Raw genomic sequence first — 23,946 nt, 5'->3', positions numbered from 1 at the left:
GGGCGCTGAGATGCCGCTGCAGCCCTTCCAACAGGCCCCACGGGCAACGGCTCACTCAGAATCGGGCAACAAGACCGTCAAACCCTCTCCAACACCCGCCCAGGAGCGTATCGACTCCCGGCTTGTAGTAAGTAACACAGGGACGGGACCGGCAAACGCCGTCCCTGAGGGAACGCGGGCAGACAGGCCAGAGCCGGGGGAGCGGACAGAAACACCGGCGCTGCCATGGGCACGGCGCGGTCGGCAGCCCCGACCTCGGCTGCGCCGAGCGCCTCTCCCGCCCCGAGCCCGCCCGCCACGCTGCTGCTCTAGCCCCTCGCAGACGCTGCTTCGCCACGTGAACCTGCAGAGGGCCTTACAGTTCGGGTCGAGGGTTGAAGCCCCGGGAGAGGCAAGGCGGGCCCACGCGTGCGGCCTTCTCCCTCCGCCGCAGAACCGGGGCCACCCAAGGGCTGACAGCCATCATTTCTCACGGCTTTGGAGAATGCAGACACCCTCGACACCCCACCTCGGCTGCTTTGACAAAAACAAGGGGAGTTCCCATCGAGGCTCAGCGGTTAATGAACCTGACTAGGAACCATGAGGATGCAGGTTCGATCCCTGGCCTCAGTCCGTGGGTTAAGGATCCTGCATGGCTGTGGCTGTGGTGCAGGCCGGCAGCTGTAGCTCCAAGTAGACCCCTAGACCCCTGGCTTGGGAACCTCCATATGCCATGGGTACGGCCCTAAAAAGCAAAAAAAAAAAAAAGACAGAATTAAGTTACCGATCAGAGAACAGAAATTTTATCCGTCTCCTGGCTGTCAAACACTTACGAGAAAGCAGATCTAAAGGCCAGGCAATCCGAAAACGTGAGGACAGGGGCCTGTGGCGGGGGCGACTGCCATCGGCTTTGACTCCGCCCCCACAGGCCAATGGCAGCTGGCTTCCCAACGCATGCCCTCTGGACAACCAAGCCTGGCACCGGCTCTCTGGCCCTCAACTCACACACGTGGGGGAGGTGGCCCAGCCTGGACAACAACCGCTGAGGTCAAGGCAGCACACACGGGGCACGTGACCCTCCGGTGTGATCCAGGGCGTGGACGACCGTGCGCTTCGGCAGGGGAGAGGCCGGGAAGGGGCGTGGGGGAGCCGCCCTTGGCGTCTGCACGGCACACCCGCACGGGCTTTGCGACTGCCCGGGACAGAGAAATCCAGCCAGTGAGAACCAGGGGAAAACGGAAAAGCAGCATTTGTAAAACTGCAGGCTCTCGAGGAGAGTCTCCAAGGGCAGAGTCTCTACCAGGAGCTCCCAGCTCCCCTCTCTCTGCAGAAAAGCAAGAAGCCAGGTCCCCAGGGGTTCACTCCACCTTGCCGGAAACCTGACCCCGTTCCCTTCCCAGATCCGGAAGCGCGCAGCGCAAGGGAGAGGGGCCGGCACAGAGGACTCGGCTGCTACCAGGTCAGAGACGTAGCCGAGAAATGGGGTGAACGCGGCAGGTGACCCACCGCAGCCGCCAGCCTGGGGGCAGGGAGTTTCAACTGGGCGCTGTGATGGTTGGCCCTCCGCACGCGCCTTTGAGTGCCCATGAACAAAGCCCACGCAGGATCACCCCTCTTTTCCCCTCAGGTCTCAAGCTGAAGTTCTGGGAAGGGATCTGCAGACACACAGCCAAGGGGAGGGGCCCCTGCACCCTGGGCCTGTAGCGCTGACAGCAGTGCGATCCCAGGAGCCCTAGGAAGCCCGTGACACACCGGCCAGGCTCCTGGGAGACGGCCACAAGCCCTGCTCGAGTGCTGGTGGCGAAGCACTGATGGGGGAGAGCCCACCTGGTCTGGGGGCAGAGGATCCAACGCCCAGGGACGCCTCCCCTCGCTGCCCGGGGAAGGGGGTCGGGGGCCTGAGCATCTGCCAGAGCTGCCGAAGCACGGCTCAGCACGGACACCAGAGGACTCTGACCGCAAGTCTGATTCGGAGTTAAGTGGCTCACTGACCACCGCTGTAAAACCTTTCAGGGACGCGCCGATTGCAGAGGCAAAAATCCCATGGCCAAGCTGTAATTTCCACCCTCCATCAAGAGGTGTGACTCGATAACTCAAGTACTCAAAGCACAAGCAGCCCCCGAGTTAGGAACGATTTATAATCCTACAAACGTGCCAGTTCTCTTGGCCCAGCCAATGATTCCCGCAGAAGCAGGAATTCCAAGGGCTAGGCGACCAGGGGAGCCCGTGGCAGCTGAAAACAGCAGCTCTCTCGAGGAGCAGCTCTGGAAACCCGGGGCAGTGACTTGCGTGATCCCGGTGAAGGGGCAGCGGGCTGGGTTAGAAGATGCCAGCCAGCTTGCTGTGTTTGCGGGGCGGACCCCACAGAGCCAGGAACTGTTCCCCATCCCACGGGCCTTGAGTGTCCCCTGCACACTTGTGTGACCATCGGGGATTAGACTGGACTGTTTCGAGCCCTGGCCCCGGGAACTCCCACGTGCCACAGGGGTGCCTGGCCGACCAGCTCTTTCCTTTGCGGTTCCCGGGGCGGTGGTGGCACGCTCGACCAGGACTGACAGGCAGCTAGTTGCTTCCATGCCTGGGCTGTTTGTAAACTGGCTTTTGAACTAGAGGAAGGATGGTTGCCATGAACAAACTCAATTATCTCTGAGGCAGAAACCAAATCTTCACAGGATCGAGGCTAGTATTCACTTTAAACAACTGAGCAAAGAGATCGGCTGGGTTTGCTCGGGTTTTCTGACCCCGCCTGCGGCACACAGAGGTCCCCCGGCCGGGGATCGAACCTGAGCCCCAGCACTGGCAGCACCAGAGCCTTACCCGGGAACGCCGAGACTGCTTTTATGAATTGCTTCTGCGAGTTTCAGTCCCCTCCTCCCTTTAAGTGATGGGGTCCTGCGCCTGGCTTCCCTGTAGGACAGCGCTTCCAGCATGTCCTGAGAGGTCTGGCGGCACCTTTTCATAGGCCACGGTCTTCCGTCATTACACATTCACAACGTACGTCACGTACACAAGAACACACACGATCTCTCTCTCTCTCTCTCACACACACCACACACACACCACTGCCCAGGAAGCTTTAAGGAAACGTTTTCTTAAAAATGACTCTCCCACTCATAAATCACAAGGAACAGAAACAGGAAATCCCTTTTCTCCTGCAGAGCCTGACAGGGTCACTCTTGGTTCCCACAAAGGGTCAAAGGCAGCCTGAACTCAGATCCAGAACCAAGTGAACCAACTGAAGAGGCCAAGAGAGTGGACTAGAGGAGGGCCAGGCTAAGAGCCTGGAAGTTTTGCCGAAAAGAAGAATCTCCTGACAGGCCCATCAAGGAAACCTACTGAGGGAGTTCCCACTGTGGCTCAGCGGGTTAAGAACCCAACTGGTATCCACGAGGATGCAGGTTCGATCCCTGGGCTCGCTCAGTGGGGTGAGGATCCGGTGTTGCCCTGCGCTGGCTGTGGGTCGCGGTGCGGCTCGGACCCCGTGCTGCTGCGGCTGTGGGGTATACACCGGGAGCGCACGCAGCTCCTATTCGACCCCTAGCCTGGCAACCTCCCTGTACCACGGGCGCGGCCCTAAAAATAAGAAAAAGAAAACCTCTGAAACTAAGTGAAGAGTGCGAAGCTACTGCATGAGGATACCTGTAGCCACGGCAGTAACAAACTTGGATCCAAAATGCCCGTCTGGGGAGAGCCGGCACACGTTGGGGTGCTTGTTCTGGAAGTCTCCCGCAGTGATACATTCTTCCGAACTCAGGAAATAGGTGTCCTGAGAAAGACAACCAGCAGGTCAAGGGTCACAGCCTCACGTCAAGATACGCCTCCATTTCTTCTCTAGAAACGTTAACAACTAAACCGGCACATGGCAAAAACTGCCGCGAGACAAGGACCTACACTGCCTGTTACAGACTCTGCGCCAAAACCACACGCAACCAGTGAGGCCAGAAGCAGGAGGCAATCCACCCGCACGGCTGGCCTCCCCAGAGCACCCGGTTTATGAAGGTAAACAGACAGAGCGGACGGACCCGGCGTTCCTCTACCAAGAGCGCTGTGCTGAAAACAGCGTGGTCTAAGCAGGCGCCGGGGCCGAGGCGCCTGGGCGTGAGGCCCGGCGCGGGTCTGTAACAAGCTGCGGCCGAGCCCGCGCTCCCGGCCCCTCTCACCTTGTTCCGACTGTAGCGCACGGTGCCCTTCCGGGCGTCTTCGGAGACAAGGTCTGTAAATATCCAGCCAACCTGCCCAAAAGAGAGAGATGCCTTCTGAGTCCCTTGCTGAAACGGACGCTGCGTGTCCTCTGCCTTCCGCCTGGAGAGCTGAAGAATAACACCCCGAGGAGCTCCCGTCGGGGCGCAGCGGAAACGAATCCAGCTGGGAACCACGAGGTTGCGGGTTCCACCCCTGCCCTCGCTCAGTGGGTCCAGGGTCCGGTGTTGCTGTGAGCTGTGAGTAGGTCGCAGATGTGGCTCGGATCTGGTGTGGCTGTGGCTCTGGCGGAGGCCGGAGGCTGCAGCTCCGATTGGACCCCTAGCCTGGGAACCTCCGTGTGCCGCGGGTGCAGCCGTAAAAAGACAAAAATACAATAATAAAATAAAATAAAATAGAATAATTAAAAAAAAAAAAAAGAGTAACACCCCAAGGAGACTCCCGGGAGCCAGGCCTTTGCTCCCACGAGAGTCGGCTCCTCCGCGACAGCATGGGCCAGGCCACTCTTTCAATCCACGTGGCCGAGGCCTGCCCCGGCATTGCCGGCCGGAGACCAGGGCTCACGAGCAGAGCTCTTCCGTCCGAGGAGTCTTGCCGGCACCACCCGCGCGCCCAGCACTGCGCCGAGTGCCCGGGGCCCGGGGGGACAGGAGGAACAGAAGGCTGGCAGAAAGGGAATCTGTACCCCAAAGCGGAAGACAGACGGCGCGCAAGCAGATGAAGACGACACCCTTTCGGACGCCGGGGATTTCTCCCTGAGATGGGAAAACAGACTCCCTAGAGAAGGCATTTACCACAGAAAGCAGTAACAGGACAGAAACTCCGCCGCGCTCCACTGCAGGGCTGAGCGCACAGGCACCTGGGACACCAGGTCCCAGACCCCAGGCAGGGTCGGCCTCCCGCTCGTCCTGCCGCTGTGCCAGGACCTGCCTGTGGGCGCTGTGAACCCCGCCCTCCGCGGCCCCCAAGCCTCACAGAGGCTCCCCTTCCAGAACCAGACCCTGGCAGGGGGTTTACGAGTGAGGCTGAGTCCAGGCGCACCCCACTTCTGTCCTGTGGAGCAGGGATGTGGTGCCTGGGGCCCCTCCAGCACAACCGTGACGCAAGAGTCTCCAAAGCCTCTCCTGCAGACACCATCAGGCACGTCCATAGACATGGGGGCACTGAAAAATGCCCCCACGAACGAAAGCCCCAGAAGGATGGCCATGAAGAAAATGAGACTTAAAGGATACGTGTAATTAAGCAGCAAATAAAGCAGAACCCAAATCAAGCGGAGACGAATAAGGGCTAAGAAAGTCTGGAGCAAGGCCGTTGGCTCACTGCAAGCTCTCCTGTCACGACCATCAGGAAGCAAACCTTTATTAATGAACAGGTAAAAATCTGTACCGATTTCTCCTGTGAATAACAGAAACTTGCAGAATTTAAACCAACACCGGATGCTAAATCACAATGCTGACTCCCTGTCAGACACATAGCTTTGCTCTGTGGCGCTTCTGTGTCATAAAGCACATTTCCAGTTCTCCTCCCGTTTACCTGCAGGGAGTTTACTTCCCATTGTCTAAATTGATTAGAAAATAAAAGCTAAAACTCACCTTGCTAGCTATTAATAGTGAACTTCTAAGATGTGTTCGAAATCACAGTTAAACATACCTGTAAAAACCCATCTGTAGGAGTTCCCGTCGTGGCTCAGCAGAAGTGAATCAGACTAGCACCCTAGGGGACGCAGGTCTGATCCCTGGCCTTGCTCAGCGGGTTAAGGATCCGGCATTGCCGTGAGCTGTGGTGTAGGCTGGCAGCTGCAGCTCCGATTGAAGCCCTAGCCTGGGAATCTCCATATGCCGTGGGTGTGGCCCTAAAAAGACAAAAAAAGAAAAGAGGAGTTCCCATCGTGGCGCAGTGGTTAACGAATCGGACTAGGAACCATGAGGTTTCGGGTTCAATCCCTGGCCTCGCTCAGTGGGTTAAGGAGCCGGCATTGCCGTGAGCTGTGGTGTAGGTTGCAGACACGGCTTGGATCCGGCATTGCCCTGGCTCTGCCGTAGGCCGGCGGCTGCACCTCCAATTAGACCCCTAGCCTGGGAACCTCCATATGCCGCATGTGCGGCCCTCAAAAGACAAAAAAAAAAAAAAGGAAAAAAACTCATCTTTCAAGTTCCTGGGAACTTTACCAAGGATGTGAGATCAACTAGGTCAGCAGACTCAAAGGCTAAACTCTCCACCGTCTTCTACCTGCCCACTAAAGTCAGAGGTTCACGTGCTCAGACGCCTCCACTACAAACAGGCGCTTCCCCCGAAGAGGGGCCGCTATGAACGCCACGGGCAGGCACCCAGGAGGATGTGCCTGCCAGGGCAGGCGGGAGGCACAGCCCAGCGGCAAGGCCCCTCCGGGGCAGGAAGCAGGGTCTTGCTCCTACGACCTCGTCCCCCCCCCCCCAACTCTGAGGCAGTGCTCAAGGACCATGTCTGGCTAACACAAGAGCCCCTTTTTCGGCGCCCAATAAAGACAAGCGAGGCCTAAAAACATGCTACGGCTGAACCTGACCTCGTGCAGCTGGGAGTTCCGTCCCAGGAAAGGCCTGGCCAGCCAACCCACCTGGATGTGCCAACCCACAACCAGGACCCCCCAGAGGGCAGCACAACCACCGCAGTACCTTCCTCAGGCCAAGTTTGGCAGCAATTTCGTCAACCACCTCGGCCTTTGGGTCTTCGAGAAGCTCCAGGCTATTCTGTGTACCAATCTGTAGGGTGTTAAGGAGAGAAGATGGGTTTAGAGGAGCGGGTTCAGAAAAGCAGCCCAGCGGCTCTGCGCCCCCTGTGGCTCAGGCGTCACAGAGGAGCACCGGTCTCCCCTGCCGAGCGGGGAGCGACGGCGGCCCAGAGCCAAGGGAACGGCGAGCGGGAGCAAGCCTCCAGGCCTCCCCCAGGCCTGCGCTGTGCTCCTCGCCGAGGCTCAGAAAGACCAGGAAGAGACGGTACGTGGCTGGTTCGCAGCAGACAGATCCACACAAGGTGTGCGGCCGTTCAGGACTAAACGAGGCTCTCCAGCCCCAAGGGGCCTTCACTGGGGACAGAAGTTGGCATCAAACAGTCTCACTCCCAATAGGCTTGGCTGCACACAGCAGGATCGGCGCTGAGGTACGATTCATTCCCAGAAAGCAGCCTTGGAACTCGCGTACCCAGCTCCCAAGGGACAGGCCTGGCTTCACAGGCAAGTGGAGTGAGAGGGGGCAGCACACCCCCCCCCGAGCACCCGACCTGGGGGACCTGCTGACGGCTGGCAGAGCCTCGGCTCAGGGCAGCGAGGGGGCTGGGGCTGGCTCACAGGCAACCGACACCGGCCACCGAACCCCACGGCCTGCGCTGGACACAGCTTGCTGAAACCTCCAGTGGGTGCTGAAATGCAGCTCTCGGGTCATTAAGACCAAACGGGAGCAGAAGACCCGGCGGCAGAAGAGGAAAACGGAGGGAATTACACACCGAGTGCCGCTAAGCTGTACCTCCCTGTCCAATAGTCGAATTCCGGCAAAACGACCCAAGAACTGGGCGTTGCTGGGGGTCACCCCCACGGCGATCATGAGTCTCTCCCGGCCCCGGGGCGGAGCACACGCTCAGGACAGAGCTAAGGAGTTTGTTTTATGACATGTGGCAGCAAAGCTTCGGTGTGTAACGAGCGAGAGGTCATCAGAGGTCAAATGTTTCACCTCCAGGACCCCGTCTGGGAGCTGCTGCTGCCGCCAGCAGTATGGACGACTGAGGTTTCTGTGGGATTTTGGGCGGTCACTCTTGACAGCGCTGCAGAAACCCTTCGCGATGAGACCCTTGTCAGAGCACCCGTCGTGGCGGCACAGCGGAAACGAAGTCGACTGGGAACCATGAGGTTGTGGGTTCAATCCCTGGCCTCACTCAGTGGGTTAAGGAGCCGGTGTTGCCATGAGCTGTGGTGTAGGTCACAGACGCGGCTCGGATCTGGCGTTGCTGTGGCTGTGGTGTAGGCCAGCGGCTACAGCTCCAATTCTATCCCTAGCCTGGGAACCTCCATGTGCTGCAAGTGCGACCCTAAAAAAAAAGACAGAAAGACAAAAAATAAAAAAATAAGAGACCCTCGTCAATCTGAACTGGAACATTCTTGTTCCCACAAGCAGCCCCCACGGACAGGGCACCTGGTGCCAGAGGGTCAGACAGCGGGGTCTCTGTGGGAGTGCCTCCTGCCTCCATCTCCATGAACCATCACAAAAGGCCTTGCAAACACTTCCTCGGTAATAGGGAAAATCCCCCGGGGCCAGACTACACAAATTCTGCATTAAACACAGCCAGGCAGGAGCCCAACTCCTGCACACGGCCGTGGCCATGAGGCCCCCAGACGCAGACCCTGGTTCATTTACAAAGAAGACCAGTTAGGTTGTGACGCTGGTTGTACAACTATAACAAAATCTGTTGAGTAAAAAAAAGAGAAAGAAATAGGAAACCAGTCATGGCGAGACCTCCAGCATGCGGCACAAGGTGAGACAGGCGCGGAGGGTGGCACCCGCCCAGAGAGACAACAGGGCACAGTACGCACACCTGCTCGTGCTTAAAAAACTCACACTCGAGAGCTCTAAGCCAAAAACCACTTCAAGGGGACGGAGGCAACCAGATGAAGGGCAACACACTGCCTGTAGATCGCACCTTGCAAATGTGCCATTCTCCCCTCTTACAACATTGTAGGTTTACTCATTTATTTATGGCTGGGGTGTGCAGTAGCTGTGGGACCTCAGCTCCAGACCAGGGACTGAACCCGGCTGCACTGGTGAAAGCATGAATCCTAACCACTAGGCCACCAGGGAACTCCCCCAACTTTTTTTTTTTTTTTTTTTGCTTTTTAGGGCCACACCAGGGCATGTGGATGCTCCCAGGCTAGGGGTTGAATAGGAGCTACAGCTGCAGGCCTGTGCCAGAGCCACAGCAACACTGACTGGATCCGAGCTTCGTCTGCGACCTACACCACAGCTCACAGCAATGCTGGATCTTTACCCCGCTGAGCGAGGCCAGGGATCGAACCTGCGTCCTCATGGTTCGTTTCCACTGAGCCACGGCGGGAACACCCCCAACAATCGTGATGTTTTCAGTCCTCTACCAGTGGGAATCTTGCTACTGTAATTCTAAGATGTAAGATAAAAAGCTATGACTTGCAGGCCCTCACTGCCAGGAGAGCTGACTGTGCGCGAGGCAGAGAAGCGGGATCGGGAGGGAGCGCAGCTGCGGGACACTGTGGGGGCGAGTGCCAGCGGTGGGATCAGATGGCGGGTCCGAGTGAAACAGCTACGGATGCTCGGTGTACTTGAGCTGACGGGTGTACGTGTTTTCTAAACTGTCCTTGTGCTCCAGAAATAGTCCCCGAAGCACGGAGGGGCCGTGATCTCCTTGCTCTCCAACAATTCAGCAAATCAGCACCGTGGGCGTGTCTGTGTGTGTCTGTGCGGGGGTGCGTGTGTGTGCAGAGAAGAGACTGGGCTGATGACACAGGAAGAGAAGCAACAAGCGAGCGGTCTGAAAAGCGCATCCCCCACAGCCTTCAAAACAAAGCAACCCAGAGGCCCGTAAACTGCAACTCCTGCGGGCGTCTACCTGAGGAGGTTCATAAATCGCAGCTACTTCAGCCCTGATACCAAGAGGAATGTCTTTGTGCTCCGTATACCGTCCATACAAGTACCCGAAGTGCTGGTTCCCCGTCTTCCTCCAGAAGTCAAGGAAGCGGTCGGCGACCGTATGATTCTCAAACATGATATTGTCCACATGTCTGTATTTCTGTAGAGGTAACAACAGCGGGCTGGGTTAAACGCGCCGCCAAAAACTACCAATTTACTCTTTTAGCACAAACCATTCACAAATACCTTCCACCTAGTTACTGCACACACACACACACACACACAGAAGGTGCTCTGCCTTTAAGACCATTTCAGACTCTAGTGGGTGGCAGGGGTAAGAGTGGAACGGATTCCTCAAGAAGAGGAGATCCCATGTGACACAGCAGGTTAGGGGCCTGGCACTGTCACTGTTGTGGCTTGGGTTGCTGCTGCGGCACAGGTTTGATCCCTGGCCCAGGAACTGCCACCTGCTGTGAATACAGCCAAAAAGAAAGAGAGAGAGAGAGAGAGAGAGAAACAAAATAAAATAAAGGGTGAAAAGGAGAAAGGGAGGGATGGACTGAGGGAAGGAAGAAAGGCCCTCAAACAGGCCGGGAGGCCGTGGGATTCTAAGGGCTAGAGGCGAGGGGCGGGGAGACAGGCGGCTGCGCCTCGAGGCTGCTGACGCGAGTGACTTCCCACGACTTTCCCTGACTCCGCCCCGAGTCCAGCTCCCTTCTTAACCTGTCTGGATGGATGCCTGGAACTGGTCCCAGGACAGTTCTGAGCACTTGAAACGGTCACTAAGAAAATTCTGCCTCCATACCAGCCAACGAAACAGAGACCTGAAGGCTCCCCTCCAGGCTTGAAAGAGCTCACGAGCTCACAAATCCTATCCTCCACGTGTGACCTCCACAAGCGGCTCACTCACTCAGCCCAAACCCCGAGACTGCCACGTGCAACGCACACGGCTGGCGGCAGCCCGTCTCCACGGAGGGCTCTTCCGGAAACGCTCCCTCCGCAGGCGGGAGCCCGAAGCGGCTGCTTTCCGCGCGAGTGGCCAGGAGAGCAGCTCACCTGTCTGTTCAGCGTGATGGCGCTGGGTTGGCACTTGGTACAGATGCCGTTAGGCCACGGGAGGTGGCCCTCACACCCTGATTTAATCTTGCAGCTGATATTCTCCAAGGCAACAAATTTCCCCCTGAGAAAGAAAAGGCAACTTGATACTCGAACATCCCAGGGGTGAGACGTCCAGCAGGAGGCTGGAAAAACCACCAGGTGTCGCAGACTTCGAGAACGGGGCTCTGGAGGCTGAGCGCGGGGTGGGCCGCAGCGGGGAAAGCGCCCTGAGCAGGACTCGGACGCCGGTCTGGGCTCCGCCCTGCACGCGCGGCCTGCACGGCACCAAGAAGCGCACGACGATTCTCCTCTAAGGGCAGCTTTAATGGTCACCATCACGAACAGTCATGAAGATTTCAGGGTACAGGTGAGCATTTGTCGACTGAACCGATGCCACTGAGAGAAAACGAAGCTTTTTTTTGGTCTTTCTGCCTTTTCTAGGGCCCCACCCATGGCATACGGAGGTTCCCAGGTTAGGGGTCCAATCGGAGCTGTAGCTGCCGGCCGACGCCACAGCCCACGGCAACACCGGATCCTCAACCCACTGAGCAAGGCCAGGGATTGAACTCGCAACCTCATGCTTCCCAGCTGGATTTGCGAACCACTGAGCCACAGCGGGAACTCCGAAGCTCTTAAGTGTCAGCCGTTTGCATCGGAGTCCAGGACGGAGGTCCCGTGTGCAATCCACCCACCCCCGCCCGTCGGGCAAACCTGACGACACAGATGCCCTCGCTCTGCTTTCGGTCAGTGAGGAAGCCCTGGGCCCCAGGCTGGACCTGGGGTGAACCTGCACCCCATCCTCCCCCCGATCCCCAGCGGCCTGGCCTCCCCCCACCCTCACAGGCCAGGCGCGTGCTGGGACCACGGCCCCAGAGACGCGACGGCTGCCACCGAGGCTGGTGTTTATGACAGTGACAAGAGAGCCCCCGACCCCGCAAAAGGCTGACAGGTCCGAGCACACTTGTGCTCTGGTCCAGAAAGTTCCAGAGCCTACCTCTCAGAGGGACAGGAATGGGTTTCTGGTGGGGTTTGCCCCCTCCCCAGTCTTTTTAAACAAAATCATTTTAGGATGCCAGCGGGTTGTCAGAGAAAACTACAGCAGGCCACCAGGACATGCCTCACAAAAGGCCGCTGACCCTGCCTGGCCACCATCTATCTCCCCGGCCGCACAGACGGGAGTCATAAAATCACGGTCAGGAGGCGTGACTGTCTCGTGAGGTGACCAGAGCAACAGAGGGGGTGCAGGCAAGCACCTAATGTGATTTAAAAGCAGTCAGGACGCTCTCAGTGGGCCCGTCTCTGGCCTCTGTCAAAGGACGCTCTCAAGGAGCCAAGAGACAGCGGCCCCGCTGCCCGCCCTGCACCCACGCTGCCCGCCCGACTGAGCCTGCAGACAGCAGCGCGGAGGCACCAAGGCCCGGCCACACAGGAGCTGCTGCCCAGGCCCCGCCGTGGCTGTCAGTCGGGGCTGCGAATCAGGCGAGCCGAGAGCGCCGCGGGGAGTCCAGGTGTGCCAAGAAGCAGAGGACAGGCTCAGACCCCTCAGACACACACGACCGGCCACCTTCACCAACGACGAAGTTGCCAGGGCACTGCCCACCCAAGGAAAGGCCAGCCAGGTGCCTGGGGCCCGTCCAGCAGGCGAGGCGCCGCGGATCACCGCCGTGGACGCCCGGCGGCCCCGCCGTCTCCACCCACCCGCTGCTTTTCCAGAATCAGAACAAAGGCTCACGAGCTGGAAGACTCCGTGCCCGGCCTCTGGTGCTGCTCTCCTCCCTCAGGGCCCGGGCTTGAGGCTGCACCCGCCTGCCCGCCCCGCACTGCTTACTTGTCGGCCCCGCCGGTCAGCTTGCGGATGTAGGCGTGGAAGGACATGTGCTTCACGGGTGGCTCCAGGTGGTTCAGGTAGTCCTCGTCGAACGGCTGCCAAGACAACATGGTCAACGGTCACACCCCCGCCGCCACACCGCGCCGAGGGGCCCGGGCGGATGGGCCTCGCCCACCAAGCCCGGGCGGATCGGCGGGGAGGCCGGGCACTGGGCCCCCCCCCCGGGGCGCTAGGCCAGAGCCAGGCTCCTCTGTGGACCAGGGACCGGCTCGAGATAAAAACCAAAACATTTCCAAGCCGGTAACATCAGGTAATTCTTGCAGCAAAAGCCATGGGATGAAGTGCCGGGGCCTCACGAAGAAAACCAGGGTGGGCGCTCCCGCTGTGGTGCAAGGGGATTGGCCGTGTCCTGGGAGCACTGGGACCCAGGTTCGATCCCCAGCCCCGCACAGTGGGGTGAGGATCCGGCGTTGCCGCGGCTGCGGCTTGCCTCTCAGCTGAGGCTCAGAAGCTCCAGGAGCCGCGGGGTGGCCCCCAAAAAAGAAAAAACCCAAGACCAGGGTGGTCGTGTTGCTGTCAATTCCGCTTAAGCAGCCAGCCGTCAGCATCACCGGGTACCACTCCACCTCCTCGGGACAGAACCGTAGCGACGTGAGATCCCGAGCGAAGTAAATCAGGTGTGAAGGGGCTGCCTGGAGCCCGCAGGAAACGCTGCCCCTCCATCCCCGCGAGAGCCCTGCCTCGGCCGTTCAGACGCCACCCAGAAGGTCGCCCCCGTAAATAAAGGCCATGCCCCGGGCGCAGCTGCACCAGCGGAGACAGCGCCGCCCTCCCGACCCCACGCCCAGCCAGGGACTCACCTCCAGAGGGACGCAGTGCACACACTTGCCCAGAGGCCCGTGCCGGCACCTGTGGGCACAGGGGGACACGCGCCGCGTCAGCACGCTGCCCTGCTGCTGCGCCCCCGGCGCGGCTGCGTCAGACCCATGCCAAACCTGACGGAGCACCTCCCCCCGCGGGAGTGTCTCGGAAGGACCGTGGTGAACAGTTTTTACTGCGACAGTTCAGCTGCGGGTTGTGTGTCAGCAAAAACTGACCGGCACAGCAAACCTGGGATTTCAGGGACAGCGATGGCTTAAAATGTCACAGGCCAGAAACCAAGTGAATGGATTCGAAGTCAACTTCAGTAAAACTGTTATGTAGGAGTTCCCGTCGTGGCGCAGTGCTTAACGAATCCGACTAGGAACCACGAGGTTGCGGGTTCGGTCCCTGCCCTTGCTCAGTGGGTTAACGATCCGGCGTTGCCGTGAGCTGTGGTGTAGGTCGCAGACGCGGCTCGGATCCCGCGTTGCTGTGGCTCTGGCGTAGGCCGGTGGCTACAGCTCCGATTCGACCCCTAGCCTGGGAACCTCCATATGCCGCGGGAGTGGCCCAAGAAATAGCAAAAAGACAAAAAAAAAAAAAAACCTGTTATGTAGACAGAAACCAGGTGCACGGTTATGACAAAAACCCTGAGAAGAGCTCAGCACTAACACGAGTGTGGAAAACACTCAGTTCCCGCGGATTTGGGGGGAAAAGCATAAAAAGAACTCTTGGCTCTGTGGGTTCGGATGTTTCAGTCAGGGAGCCTCGCGCCACCACCCCCTCCCCTGCCCCGTGTGACCGTGGAGACAGACTCAGGTGAGAGAGCCCTGACGGGCTCAGAACAGGGGCACCGCCATCCCCACCTCCGAGCCGAGGGCCTGAGCCTCCCAGACACAGCCAGCGGGGGGGGAGGAGCCGCGCCAGGAGCAAGTGTCGGAGGCACCAAGCCGGCCAGCGGCCAAGGGCACTGAGGGGCTCCAGGCCGAGGGCAGCTCTGCCCCACGGGGCCTCGTTTAAGTCACCGGTCACTGATGCCGATCGCGGCGGACCCCGCCACGCTCCGGTGACAGGAGCTGCTCTCCGGCCACGTCCCTTGCGGGGAGTTCACACGTTTCTAACTGGTCTCCCGGCAAGAACTGCGCCAAGTCTAAAATAAATGCTCAGGCCTCGGCCTCTGCTACAATCTGGGGGAGAGGCGAGTACTGAGAGGGGCACTCAGGCCGAGGCGCCGGGGCGAGAGGACGGGAGGTGCACTGCGCGGGGCAGGCGGGGCTTCCTGGCCACAGCGGAGGCGACAGGTGAACAAGGCCCGCGCCAGCAGGCGCCCGCCACCCAGGAAGGTACACATGGCGCCAACTCTGGGCGTCAAACAATGAGAAAGCTTACAACACAACCTGAATGAGATGTAACCCGAAATCGCGTGGTCGGATCAAGGCTCACGTTCCTGGACCGACCCGGGCTCCGGGGCACTTACAGCTGCGGGTCGCGGCTCCGGTAGATCTTGCCGTCCTGCCGGCTGAGGAACTGGTCGATGTCGTCTTCCACCACGTTGGGAGCCCCGCAGGCCTTCAACGCCGGCGGGGCCGACGTCTCCATCTCCGCAGAGGGGCCAGCGAGGCTCGAGGGGAACAGAAACAGCAAGTCCCCGTGCCTGGGCGAACAAGGAGCACAGTGCGACTTGGGTGACTGGGGACGGGAAGGCCGCCTTCCTGCCACACACCCTGAGCTGCGCCAAGAGCAAAGCTCAAGGGCCCGCAAATAGCGAGCGCGACGCACCGCAGCCCCCAAGAGGTGGTGGCTGGCGCAGGGGAGCAGGCTCTCCTCCGGGCCCGGGGGCCCTTCCTGGCGGGTATGCGGCCCAAGCCGGGCGGCAGGCGCGCCCTCCGCACGCGCCGCATGGGAGAGGCAGCCGCCGTGACCGGAGGACTCCGGGGAGTGGGCAGCAGGGGCTGCAGCCTCGGCAGTTCTAAGGCCTCCCAGGGGTCCTGGAGCAAGAACACTGCTCAGGCACGGGGCCACCGTCCTGCCAGACCCCACCCTCCAAGCAGGTCTGCAGAGCCACAGCCAAGGCCCTTCTCCGAGGGAAGCAGCTGAGCAAAGCTGCACACACCTCCCCTTCCGGGACGCCCAGCCCTGAGCCCGCACGCACGCAGATCCCGCAGACCCCGGCAGCCGTGGCACCCGGCACTGCGGTCCGAGATCAGGACCACGCCCGCTCCCGCCCTCTCCCGGGGCGCTCACTTGATCTTCAGCAGGTTGAGGGATTTGTTGGAAGATGCTGATATTTCTCCAGTCTTGTTTCTATTGATGTAAACCGAGAAGCCATTGTTCTGGAAGCCGAATTCCTTTGCCACCTGAAACAAGCCCCACACGAGACTCGGTAAAACACCGCAGTGTCGTTGCTCTGACCACACAGACGCCAGGCGTTCCTGGAGCACGTGCTACATTTAGAAACTGCTCTTCAATAACCAAATTCCTCTTGTTACTTTGCTCTCTTGTGAAGAAATTCAAGTCTGCAGCCAGAAGAGGGGACAGCTCTGGAGCTTGACTTTTTTTGGGGAGGAATACACCCGAACCATGTGGAAGTTCCTGGGCCAGGGATGGAACCCCAACCACAGCAGTGACAACACTGAGTCCTTAAAGGCTAGGCCATCAGGGAACTCCTGGAGCTCCACTTCTAGGGACAGAGTAGAGTTAGACAGAGAGAAGACGGAATCTTAGCAGAGAAAGAGAAGCAATGAAACAGAATCAACTGGGAATTCCATAACTGAAAAACTGAAATGAAAAACTCACTGGATGGACTGAACAGGAGAAGGGAGACGGCAAAGCAAAGGCAGTTCACCTAGAGATAGGTTAACAGAAACTATACCCGTGGAGACAGAGATTTGAAAGGAAAACGAACAGAGTCTTAGGGACCCTTGGGACATCCAGTGAGCCTCGGGAAAGCAGAACAAAGCAGGGACTGAGAAATATTTGAGGAGTTCCCGTTGCGGCTCAGCAGTTGGCAAACCCGACTAGCATCCTTGAGGACAAGGGTTCAATCCCTGGGCTCGCTCATCTGGCGCTGCTGTGAGCTGTGGTGTAAGTTGCAGACATGGTTGGTGTAGGCTGGCGGCTGGCGTAGGCCGGCGGCTCCAGCTCCAATTGGACCCCTAGCCTGGGAACCTCCATATGCCACAGGTGCGGCCCTAAAAAGACAAAAAGACCAGAAAAACATGTGTACATGTGTATTGGAGGGGTTGCCTGCACACATATACACATAAAGACACGCTACATTAACAGCTATTTCTGGCTACTAAAATCTCAAGTGAAGAGTTCCCGTCGTGGCGCAGTGTTGAACTAACCTGACTAGGAACCATGAGGTTGCAGGTTCGATCCCTGGCCTCGCTCAGTGGGTTAAGGATCCGGCGTTGCCGTGAGCTGTGGTGTAGGTCACAGACGCGGCTCGGATCCTGCGTTGCTGTGGCTCTGGCGTAGGCCGGCGGCTCCAGCTCCGATTGGACCCCTAGCCTGGGAACCTCCATATGCCGCAGGTATGGCCCTAAAAAGGCAAAAAAGACCAAAAAAAAAAAAAAAAAGTCTTCCAAGCACTGTGACTACAGTGTGGATGATGGCTCTGGCGATTAGTCAGTCACTGCTGAACTGTAGCCCCGAGTCCACCAACATCCAGTGACAACTGCTGTGTCTGCGTTCCCTTTGCAAGGCAACCCAGAGGGGACACTAGGATTTCAGGACTACTTGTGAGGCAAATCAAGGTCAGAACTACAACCCTGTATCTATAGGTCCCCCTGAAATCATCCGGACCTAACCTGTCCGACAACCTGCGTGTGGCACCGAGCACAAAAGCACCGCTCTACGTTACCACAGATTTAAGAAACGTCCCCCTCAGACTCAGCAGAGCCCGTCGGCACAGTCCGCTTCCATCCTGTGTCCACCCCGCAGACGGCTACGTGAGCGCTGCTTCCTGCCTAATCCTGGGCTCTGACCATCTCTCAAGAACACCAGCGCTTGGGGCACCCGAGCGCCACCTGCAGGAGCAAGCTGACAGTGACCAAATGCCACCAGAAGAGCAAAGGGGAGGCTGACAAGAGTCCTTAAAGGCAGGAGACTCTCCCTCGGAGGTCTGCGGCACCTGATGCTTCTTCCTTTTATTCTCACAAAAACAGTCCCTCAGGCAGCGCTGCTGGAATCATGACAGCAACTTCCTTTCCGAGACCAAAGCCCCAGGTAAGCGCTGTGGCTTCCCTAACGGATCACAGGCCCAGCGAGACCCTCAGCAAGGCAAGGCTCTTTACTCCCCCCGACTTCGGTTTTCACCTTTGAGAAAATAAGACCAAACTACATGACACCTGATCAAGAAGATGTGGTCCATAGACACAATGGAATATTACTCAGCCATTAAAAGGACAGAAATAACAGCATTTGCCGCAACATGGATGGACCTAGAAATTATCATGCTGAGTGAAGACAGTCAGACAATGAGACACCAACATCGAATGCTTTCACTTCCATGTGGAATCTAACAAAAGGACACAACGACCTTCTTTGCAGAATAGATACTAACTCACAGGCTGAAAAACTTAGGGTTTCCAAATGAGACAGGTTGGGGGGTGGGGGGATGCACTGAGGGTTTGGGATGGAAATGCTATAAAATTGGGTCGTGATGACTTGTACACCTATAAATGAAATTAAATTCATTAAGTAATCTAAAAAATAAATTTAAAAAACCAAAAAAAAACAAAACTACATGACATCTAAGAGTCCCTCTGGCTGTAACAATCTGTGACTCAATAAGTTTTTTTGCGTATGAAAAACGAAAAAAAAGTTTTTATCATTAGAAAGGCAATAGCTGCCTGGCGCAAATTCAAATAATAAAGAATGTGTTAATGAGGTGCCACACTCTTTCTGTACAGGGCCCAGCAGGAAGTATTTTCAGTTTTTAGGCCATACAGTCTGTCACACCTACTCAGCTGTGCCACTGGACCTCAAGAGCAGCCAGACAGTGCATAAAGCAACAAGCACGGCTGGTTTCCCGAGAAGACAGGCAGCCAGCCATGGGCTGTGAGCCCTGCTCTTCCAGCCTCTCCCATGAAGCATAAAGCAAAGGCCGTGCTCTTTACTTTGGCCTCCCGTCTGGGGCTGTGCCTTTTAGGTCTGGCTTGTGCTCTCACAAATCCCATCCTGCACTCCCAGAACAGACGTGTGCACGTGGATTTAATTTTTTTTCCTCATTAGGGTCGCCTCTGTGGCATACGGAAGCTCCCAGGCTAGGGGTTGAATTCCAGCGTCAGCTACCAGCCTACACTGCAGCCACAGCAACTTAGGATCCCAGATACGTCTGCAACCTACACCACAGCCCACAGCAACACTGGATCTTTAACCCACTGAGCAAGGCCAGAGATGGAACCCACATCTTCGTGGATACTAGTCTGGTTCGTTACCGTGGAGCCATGACAGGAACTCCACTAGTCAGGTTCTTAAGCCAGTGAGCCACAATAGGAACTCCACGTGGCTTTAATATTTTAAGAACAAAGTAGGGAGTTCCCGTTGTGGCTCAGCAGTTAACGAATCCGACTAGGAACCATGAGGTTGCAGGTTCGATCCCTGGCTTCACTCAGTGGGTTAAGGATCCGGCATTGCCATGAGCTGTGGTGTAGGTTGCAGAAGCGGCTCAGATCTGGCATTGCTGTGGCTCTGGCGTAGGCTGGCAGCTGCAGCTCCAATTAGACCCCTAGCCTGGGAACCTCCATATGCTGCAGGAGCAGCCTTAGAAAAGGCAAAAAGACCAAAAAAAAAAAAGAAAAGAAAAGAAAGAAAGAAAGAAAAGCAAAGAACAAAGTGGGATCATGTTTTTAAAAATTCCCCTTTGGGGGACAATTCAAGTTTTTTGTTCTCTGATTTTTCATTCTTACGACCATTCCTCCTGCAAAGTCCTTTCACACTTATCTTTGGTCCTACAACGGCAAGCGGGGTCAGCTGTGCCATCTGATCCTGTATCAGTGTCATCAACCGTGATAGACAAGAGCAGTGCAGACTGGACTTGGGAGGGGCGGCATCAGGAAACGAGGAAAAGAGGACAGGCAAGGACCAGGAAGGGAACAACAGCGGAGGATGAAGAAAGGTCACTACCAGCCACAGGTACCTTTTTCAAAAACGTTGCAGCTGTTTCTCTCTTTGTTGCTGTGATCCGTTTCACCCCATCTGGAGACTGGACACGAATTATCTGTGGTAAAGGAAACCAGATGGTGACTGCACAGACCAGAGAGGACCTCACCTATTTATTACTGGAACTAAGCCCTGCAGCCTTTCAGCATCTAGGTCCCCGAAACCTGCGCCTCTGCTTCATCTTCTGGAAACACCGGGTTGGGTGTTGCAAGGGGAGGGTGAGGTTTGGCTCTGAGAGTCATCAGCCCTGGGAGGCCACCCTGAGAGGACCGCCTCGATTCTCAACTCGTCGCTTCACTCAAAAAATACACCTTCAGGAGCTCCCGCTGTGGCACAACGGCATGAGCAGCAACTTGGGAGCAGTGGGATGCAGGCTGGATCTCCAGCCCAGCACAGTGGGTTAAGGAGCCTGCACTGCTGCAGCTACAGCCTAGGTTGTGTCTGCAGCTCAGATCTGATCCCTGGCCCAGAAGCTCCATACGCTACAGGGTGGCTAAAAATGGAAAAAAGAGAGAGAGAGAGGAAAATACAACTTCAAGTTTTTACCATTATGTATAAAGAGAATATATCTGAAACACTAACACTGTTGTCTTCAAGTTCACAAAAACAAAGGCTGGAAAAAAACCCACCATGAATCACGAATGAGTCCTTTAAAAAAAAATACCTCATTTTGGGAGTTCCCGCCATGGCTCAGCAGTAACAAACCCGACTAGTATCCACGAGGACACAGGTTCAATCCTGGCCTCGCTCAGTGAGTCGAGGATCCAGCATTGCTGTGAGCTGCGGTGTAGGTCACAGACGTGGCTCAGATCCCGTTTGCTGTGGCTGTGGCTGCAACTGCAGTTCCAGATCCATTTCAACCCCTGGCCTGGGAACTTCCAGATGCCACACATGGAAGGTATGGCCCTAAAAAGACCAAAAAAAACACCCCACCTCTTTTTGTTCCAGAATCCATACACAGATTAAACTAATTTAAAAGAATCACAGGAAATCTTCTAACTTGTTATTTACTTTCAACAAAAAGATTAAAAGAAGGATTTCGCTTATGGCTCAGCAGGTTAAGGATCTGGCACTGTCACCGCTATGGCGTGGGTTCAGTCCCTGGCCAGGGAACTACGGCATGCCGCTGGCATGGCCAAAAAAAAGACCACAAGAAAAGAAAAGAAATCAAGGTGTTTCGTTCCAGGGTAAAGCTTGGCTGGGCTTTTAAAAAAGTATTTTCATGGGAAACCTAAAGTGGTGGCCCAGCCTGGAGATTCTGGACCAGTCCATCTCTTTCTAGACTTGAGTTCTATGCTGACTGAGCTGAAGGTAGCCACCAGACAAGGTCCTGCTGCAGTCAAAGAGCAGGACAAGACACGGCCTGCCCAGCCGCCAGCAAGACAGAGGCTGCTTCAGCCACCTAAGGGGTGGGAGGACCAAGGGACAGAACACACCAGAACGCCCCCACGCGGCAGTTCCTCCCCTGGGCAGTTACTATGCCGTGTACTGTATGTAAAACAGCACAATACGGATGAGAAATGTCACAGGTGGGTTTTTTGTTTTTTTAAAGAATTTCAATGACACAGGACAAAGTGCACAATGGCTTCCGATTTGCCCGCTTTCATCAAACAAATTAAGAATAATGTAGATTATCCTAAAAGAGCTTGACTATCTTTCTCATTTTTCTAGTAATCGTCTCTTGACTGAAAACGCTTTGCCCCCCCCCACTGTTCCCCATTTTTAAGATTCTGTTTTGAATAATCTTCATGAAATACCGTTAAGAGCATAACATATTTTGTTTGCTTCTCAACAATATCTGCTTAACTCTCTCACTCAGATGATGTGCGCTCAAATGCGTGTACTGCAAACAAAAATTCTTTTCACTTTTGATTTCTAGTCCACGTTACTCCGGATTCAACATCTAGAGAAATGTTTTATTTTTTTCTTTGCTTTTTAGGGCCGCACCCTCGCATACAGAGGTTCCCAGGCTAGAGGTCGAATCAGAGCTACAGCTGCGGGCCTGCACCACAGCCACAGCCACAGCGGATCTGAGCAGCACCTGCGACCTACACCACAGCGCAATACCGGATCCTTACCCCCCTGAGTGAGGCCAGGGATTGAACCTGCATCCTCATGGATACTAGTCGGATTTGTTTCCGCTGCGCCACGACGGGAACTCCCGAGAAATGTTTTCTTAGTACGCAGCCTGGGCATCAGACAGGCTCCACGTGATCTGTTTCTGAAATCTGTCTCCCCGACCGGAGCAGGTGAAGAGGCGCCCTGCTTCTCTCTGAAGGGTTCTGGGAGGGCTGCTCTGAAGGTGCTCACTTAGGACCAAGAGCGTGACGCTCCGCTCTCTGAGGAGCCAAAAGGCAGATACACACTTTCCCGTATGTATCTGTGTGCATCTAAAGCTTAAGTTATTCTATCTGTTCCTTTACAGCAGGGCGCAGCAAGCCCACGTTTCCAAGCTAAGCTCAGTATCTAACTCAGAGAAACAAACTTAACTCACACTGAGGGGAAATTATGGCTTCGCTTTTGACATAGGCCGTAATGTAAAATATGACCCAGCGACAGGGACACGCAGTTCCTTGGGAACTTGGGTTTCCCTCTTTCTAAGAAAAGGAACTCAGAACACTTCTTGGGGGAGTCAAAGAATTGGTAAGATAAAAACCAGTTATCCCACAGAAATTTTTGGAAGATCTTTCTAAAATAATAGATGAAAACTTTTCTGTACAGCAGAAATTGACAGAACATTGTAGCACAACTATAATAGAAAAAAACGAAAATCTTAAAAAAAAACTCACAACCTTTGAAATAAGTTTCAGAAGAATGATCTGTTTTAATTCCTGAGCAATGTGACAAGAGATCCATGCCACACCTAGCAGGAAACGGCCTTCTCTGAAACAACTCACTTGACCGTGGTTACCTGAATTCAGTTAAAAATAATACAGGACGGAGACAGTTTGAAAGCAGCTCTGAGTGTTAAATTCTTAGCCTATTTCTAGAACAGGGTTAGGAAATCTCATTCTAAAAGGAGTCAGTGGCTAGTTTCTCTTGGGCCACTTCCCTCTGCTCATCTCCAGGTGGGGAACCGTGCAGGAGACCCCAGAACCCCGGAGCACAGAGCTGTGTATCCAGGAGGCATCACAGGAGGGGCTGGAAGCCCAGGGCTGGGGGTCCCTGCAGAGCCAGGACCCGCGCCACTCGGGACTCCTGGCCAAACCGCGAAGCCACCACCGCCCTGCTAGGTTCTCGACACCACCTGCCACCCGATGCTGCTTCTGCTTCCCCTAGGAAATCCCACGTAGTCCTCAACGCGGACCAACATGCTTCTGTGCAGCTGGTCTGAGGGGTTTTTTCCTGCCGCACTGACTTTCGAGAGGAAACTTTCTACAAGTTAACGCATGGCCGGCTTTTTCTGCTTTTCACTGGCTTCTCCGTTTGTGTCTTTTTTTTTTTTTACTTAAAAAAACCCTTCGGGTACAAAGTGAAATCACCCTTTAGAACATCCCTTTAGACGGGCAGCTGTCAAGTTCTCCTTGCCGTCCGCCAGACCACCCTCCTCGCAGCTTCCTCTGGCGGGGAGGGGGTCCCCGTCGGTGGAAAGCGCCCTGCTTTCGGGGACCCGTAACAAGGCACTTCCTGGGGCGGCGGGAGGAGGCAGAAGAGATGGACGGCGGCGAGGCGGGGTCGTGGCCCCGGCCCCTGGCACCGGAGCCCCTCCGAGCGCGCCCGGCCAGCTCCCCCGCGGCCCGGAATCGAGGCGGCAGGCACAGCCCAGCCCCTGCGGACGGCCCGGCTTCCCCGCCGGCCAAGACCCGGAGGTCGGGGGCCCGGCCGGCCCGGCGGAGGAGGGCAAGCCGCCGCGCTTCCCGCAGGCCGCGCCGGCAAATCTGCTGCCTCATCCCGGCGCCTCCCGCCCGGCCGCCCCACTCACGATGCTCTCGGCCATGGCGGCCGCTCCCGTCTCCGGGCTCGAGCCCCGGGCCGCCGCCGCCGCCTGCCGCCCCGCGGGCCTCGCAGCCCCGGCCCCGGCCTCAGCCCCGGCCCCGGCCTCCCGCCGCCGCCGCCACCGCCGCTCCAGCTTCGCCGCCGGCAGCCACCGCCGCGACGTCCGGTGCCTCGTCCGACGCGCTCCCCGGGCCCCGCGGCCGCGCAACTGGGTTCCGGCCGCGCCACCGGGTTCCGGCCCCACCAACGGTC

At 56.8% G+C, this 23,946-nt stretch overlaps 1 protein-coding gene across 1 annotated transcript in view; it reads right to left on the bottom strand.

Annotated features, from left to right (window-relative positions):
- NPLOC4 (NPL4 homolog, ubiquitin recognition factor) overlaps window positions 1–23,853 on the bottom strand; it is a 36,268-nt gene extending 12,415 nt beyond the window's left edge. The window contains exons 1-11 of the mRNA XM_047756819.1: window positions 23,681–23,853; window positions 19,736–19,816; window positions 15,835–15,947; window positions 15,068–15,244; window positions 13,590–13,638; window positions 12,730–12,824; window positions 10,860–10,983; window positions 9,784–9,963; window positions 6,831–6,917; window positions 4,140–4,211; window positions 3,619–3,745 (exon numbers count right to left, since the gene is read on the bottom strand). Of these exons, the coding sequence (XP_047612775.1) occupies window positions 3,619–3,745; window positions 4,140–4,211; window positions 6,831–6,917; window positions 9,784–9,963; window positions 10,860–10,983; window positions 12,730–12,824; window positions 13,590–13,638; window positions 15,068–15,244; window positions 15,835–15,947; window positions 19,736–19,816; window positions 23,681–23,695 (1,120 nt within the window). The 5' untranslated portion in view covers window positions 23,696–23,853. The remainder of the gene's footprint in view (window positions 1–3,618; window positions 3,746–4,139; window positions 4,212–6,830; window positions 6,918–9,783; window positions 9,964–10,859; window positions 10,984–12,729; window positions 12,825–13,589; window positions 13,639–15,067; window positions 15,245–15,834; window positions 15,948–19,735; window positions 19,817–23,680) is intronic.
- Between the last annotated feature and the right edge of the window lie 93 nt (window positions 23,854–23,946).

Source organism: Phacochoerus africanus, chromosome 14, assembly GCF_016906955.1.
Source record: "Phacochoerus africanus isolate WHEZ1 chromosome 14, ROS_Pafr_v1, whole genome shotgun sequence".
NCBI lineage: Eukaryota > Metazoa > Chordata > Mammalia > Artiodactyla > Suidae > Phacochoerus > Phacochoerus africanus.
Note: the sequence above shows the minus strand (reverse complement) of the source record. Positions and strands in the feature narration are given on the sequence as shown.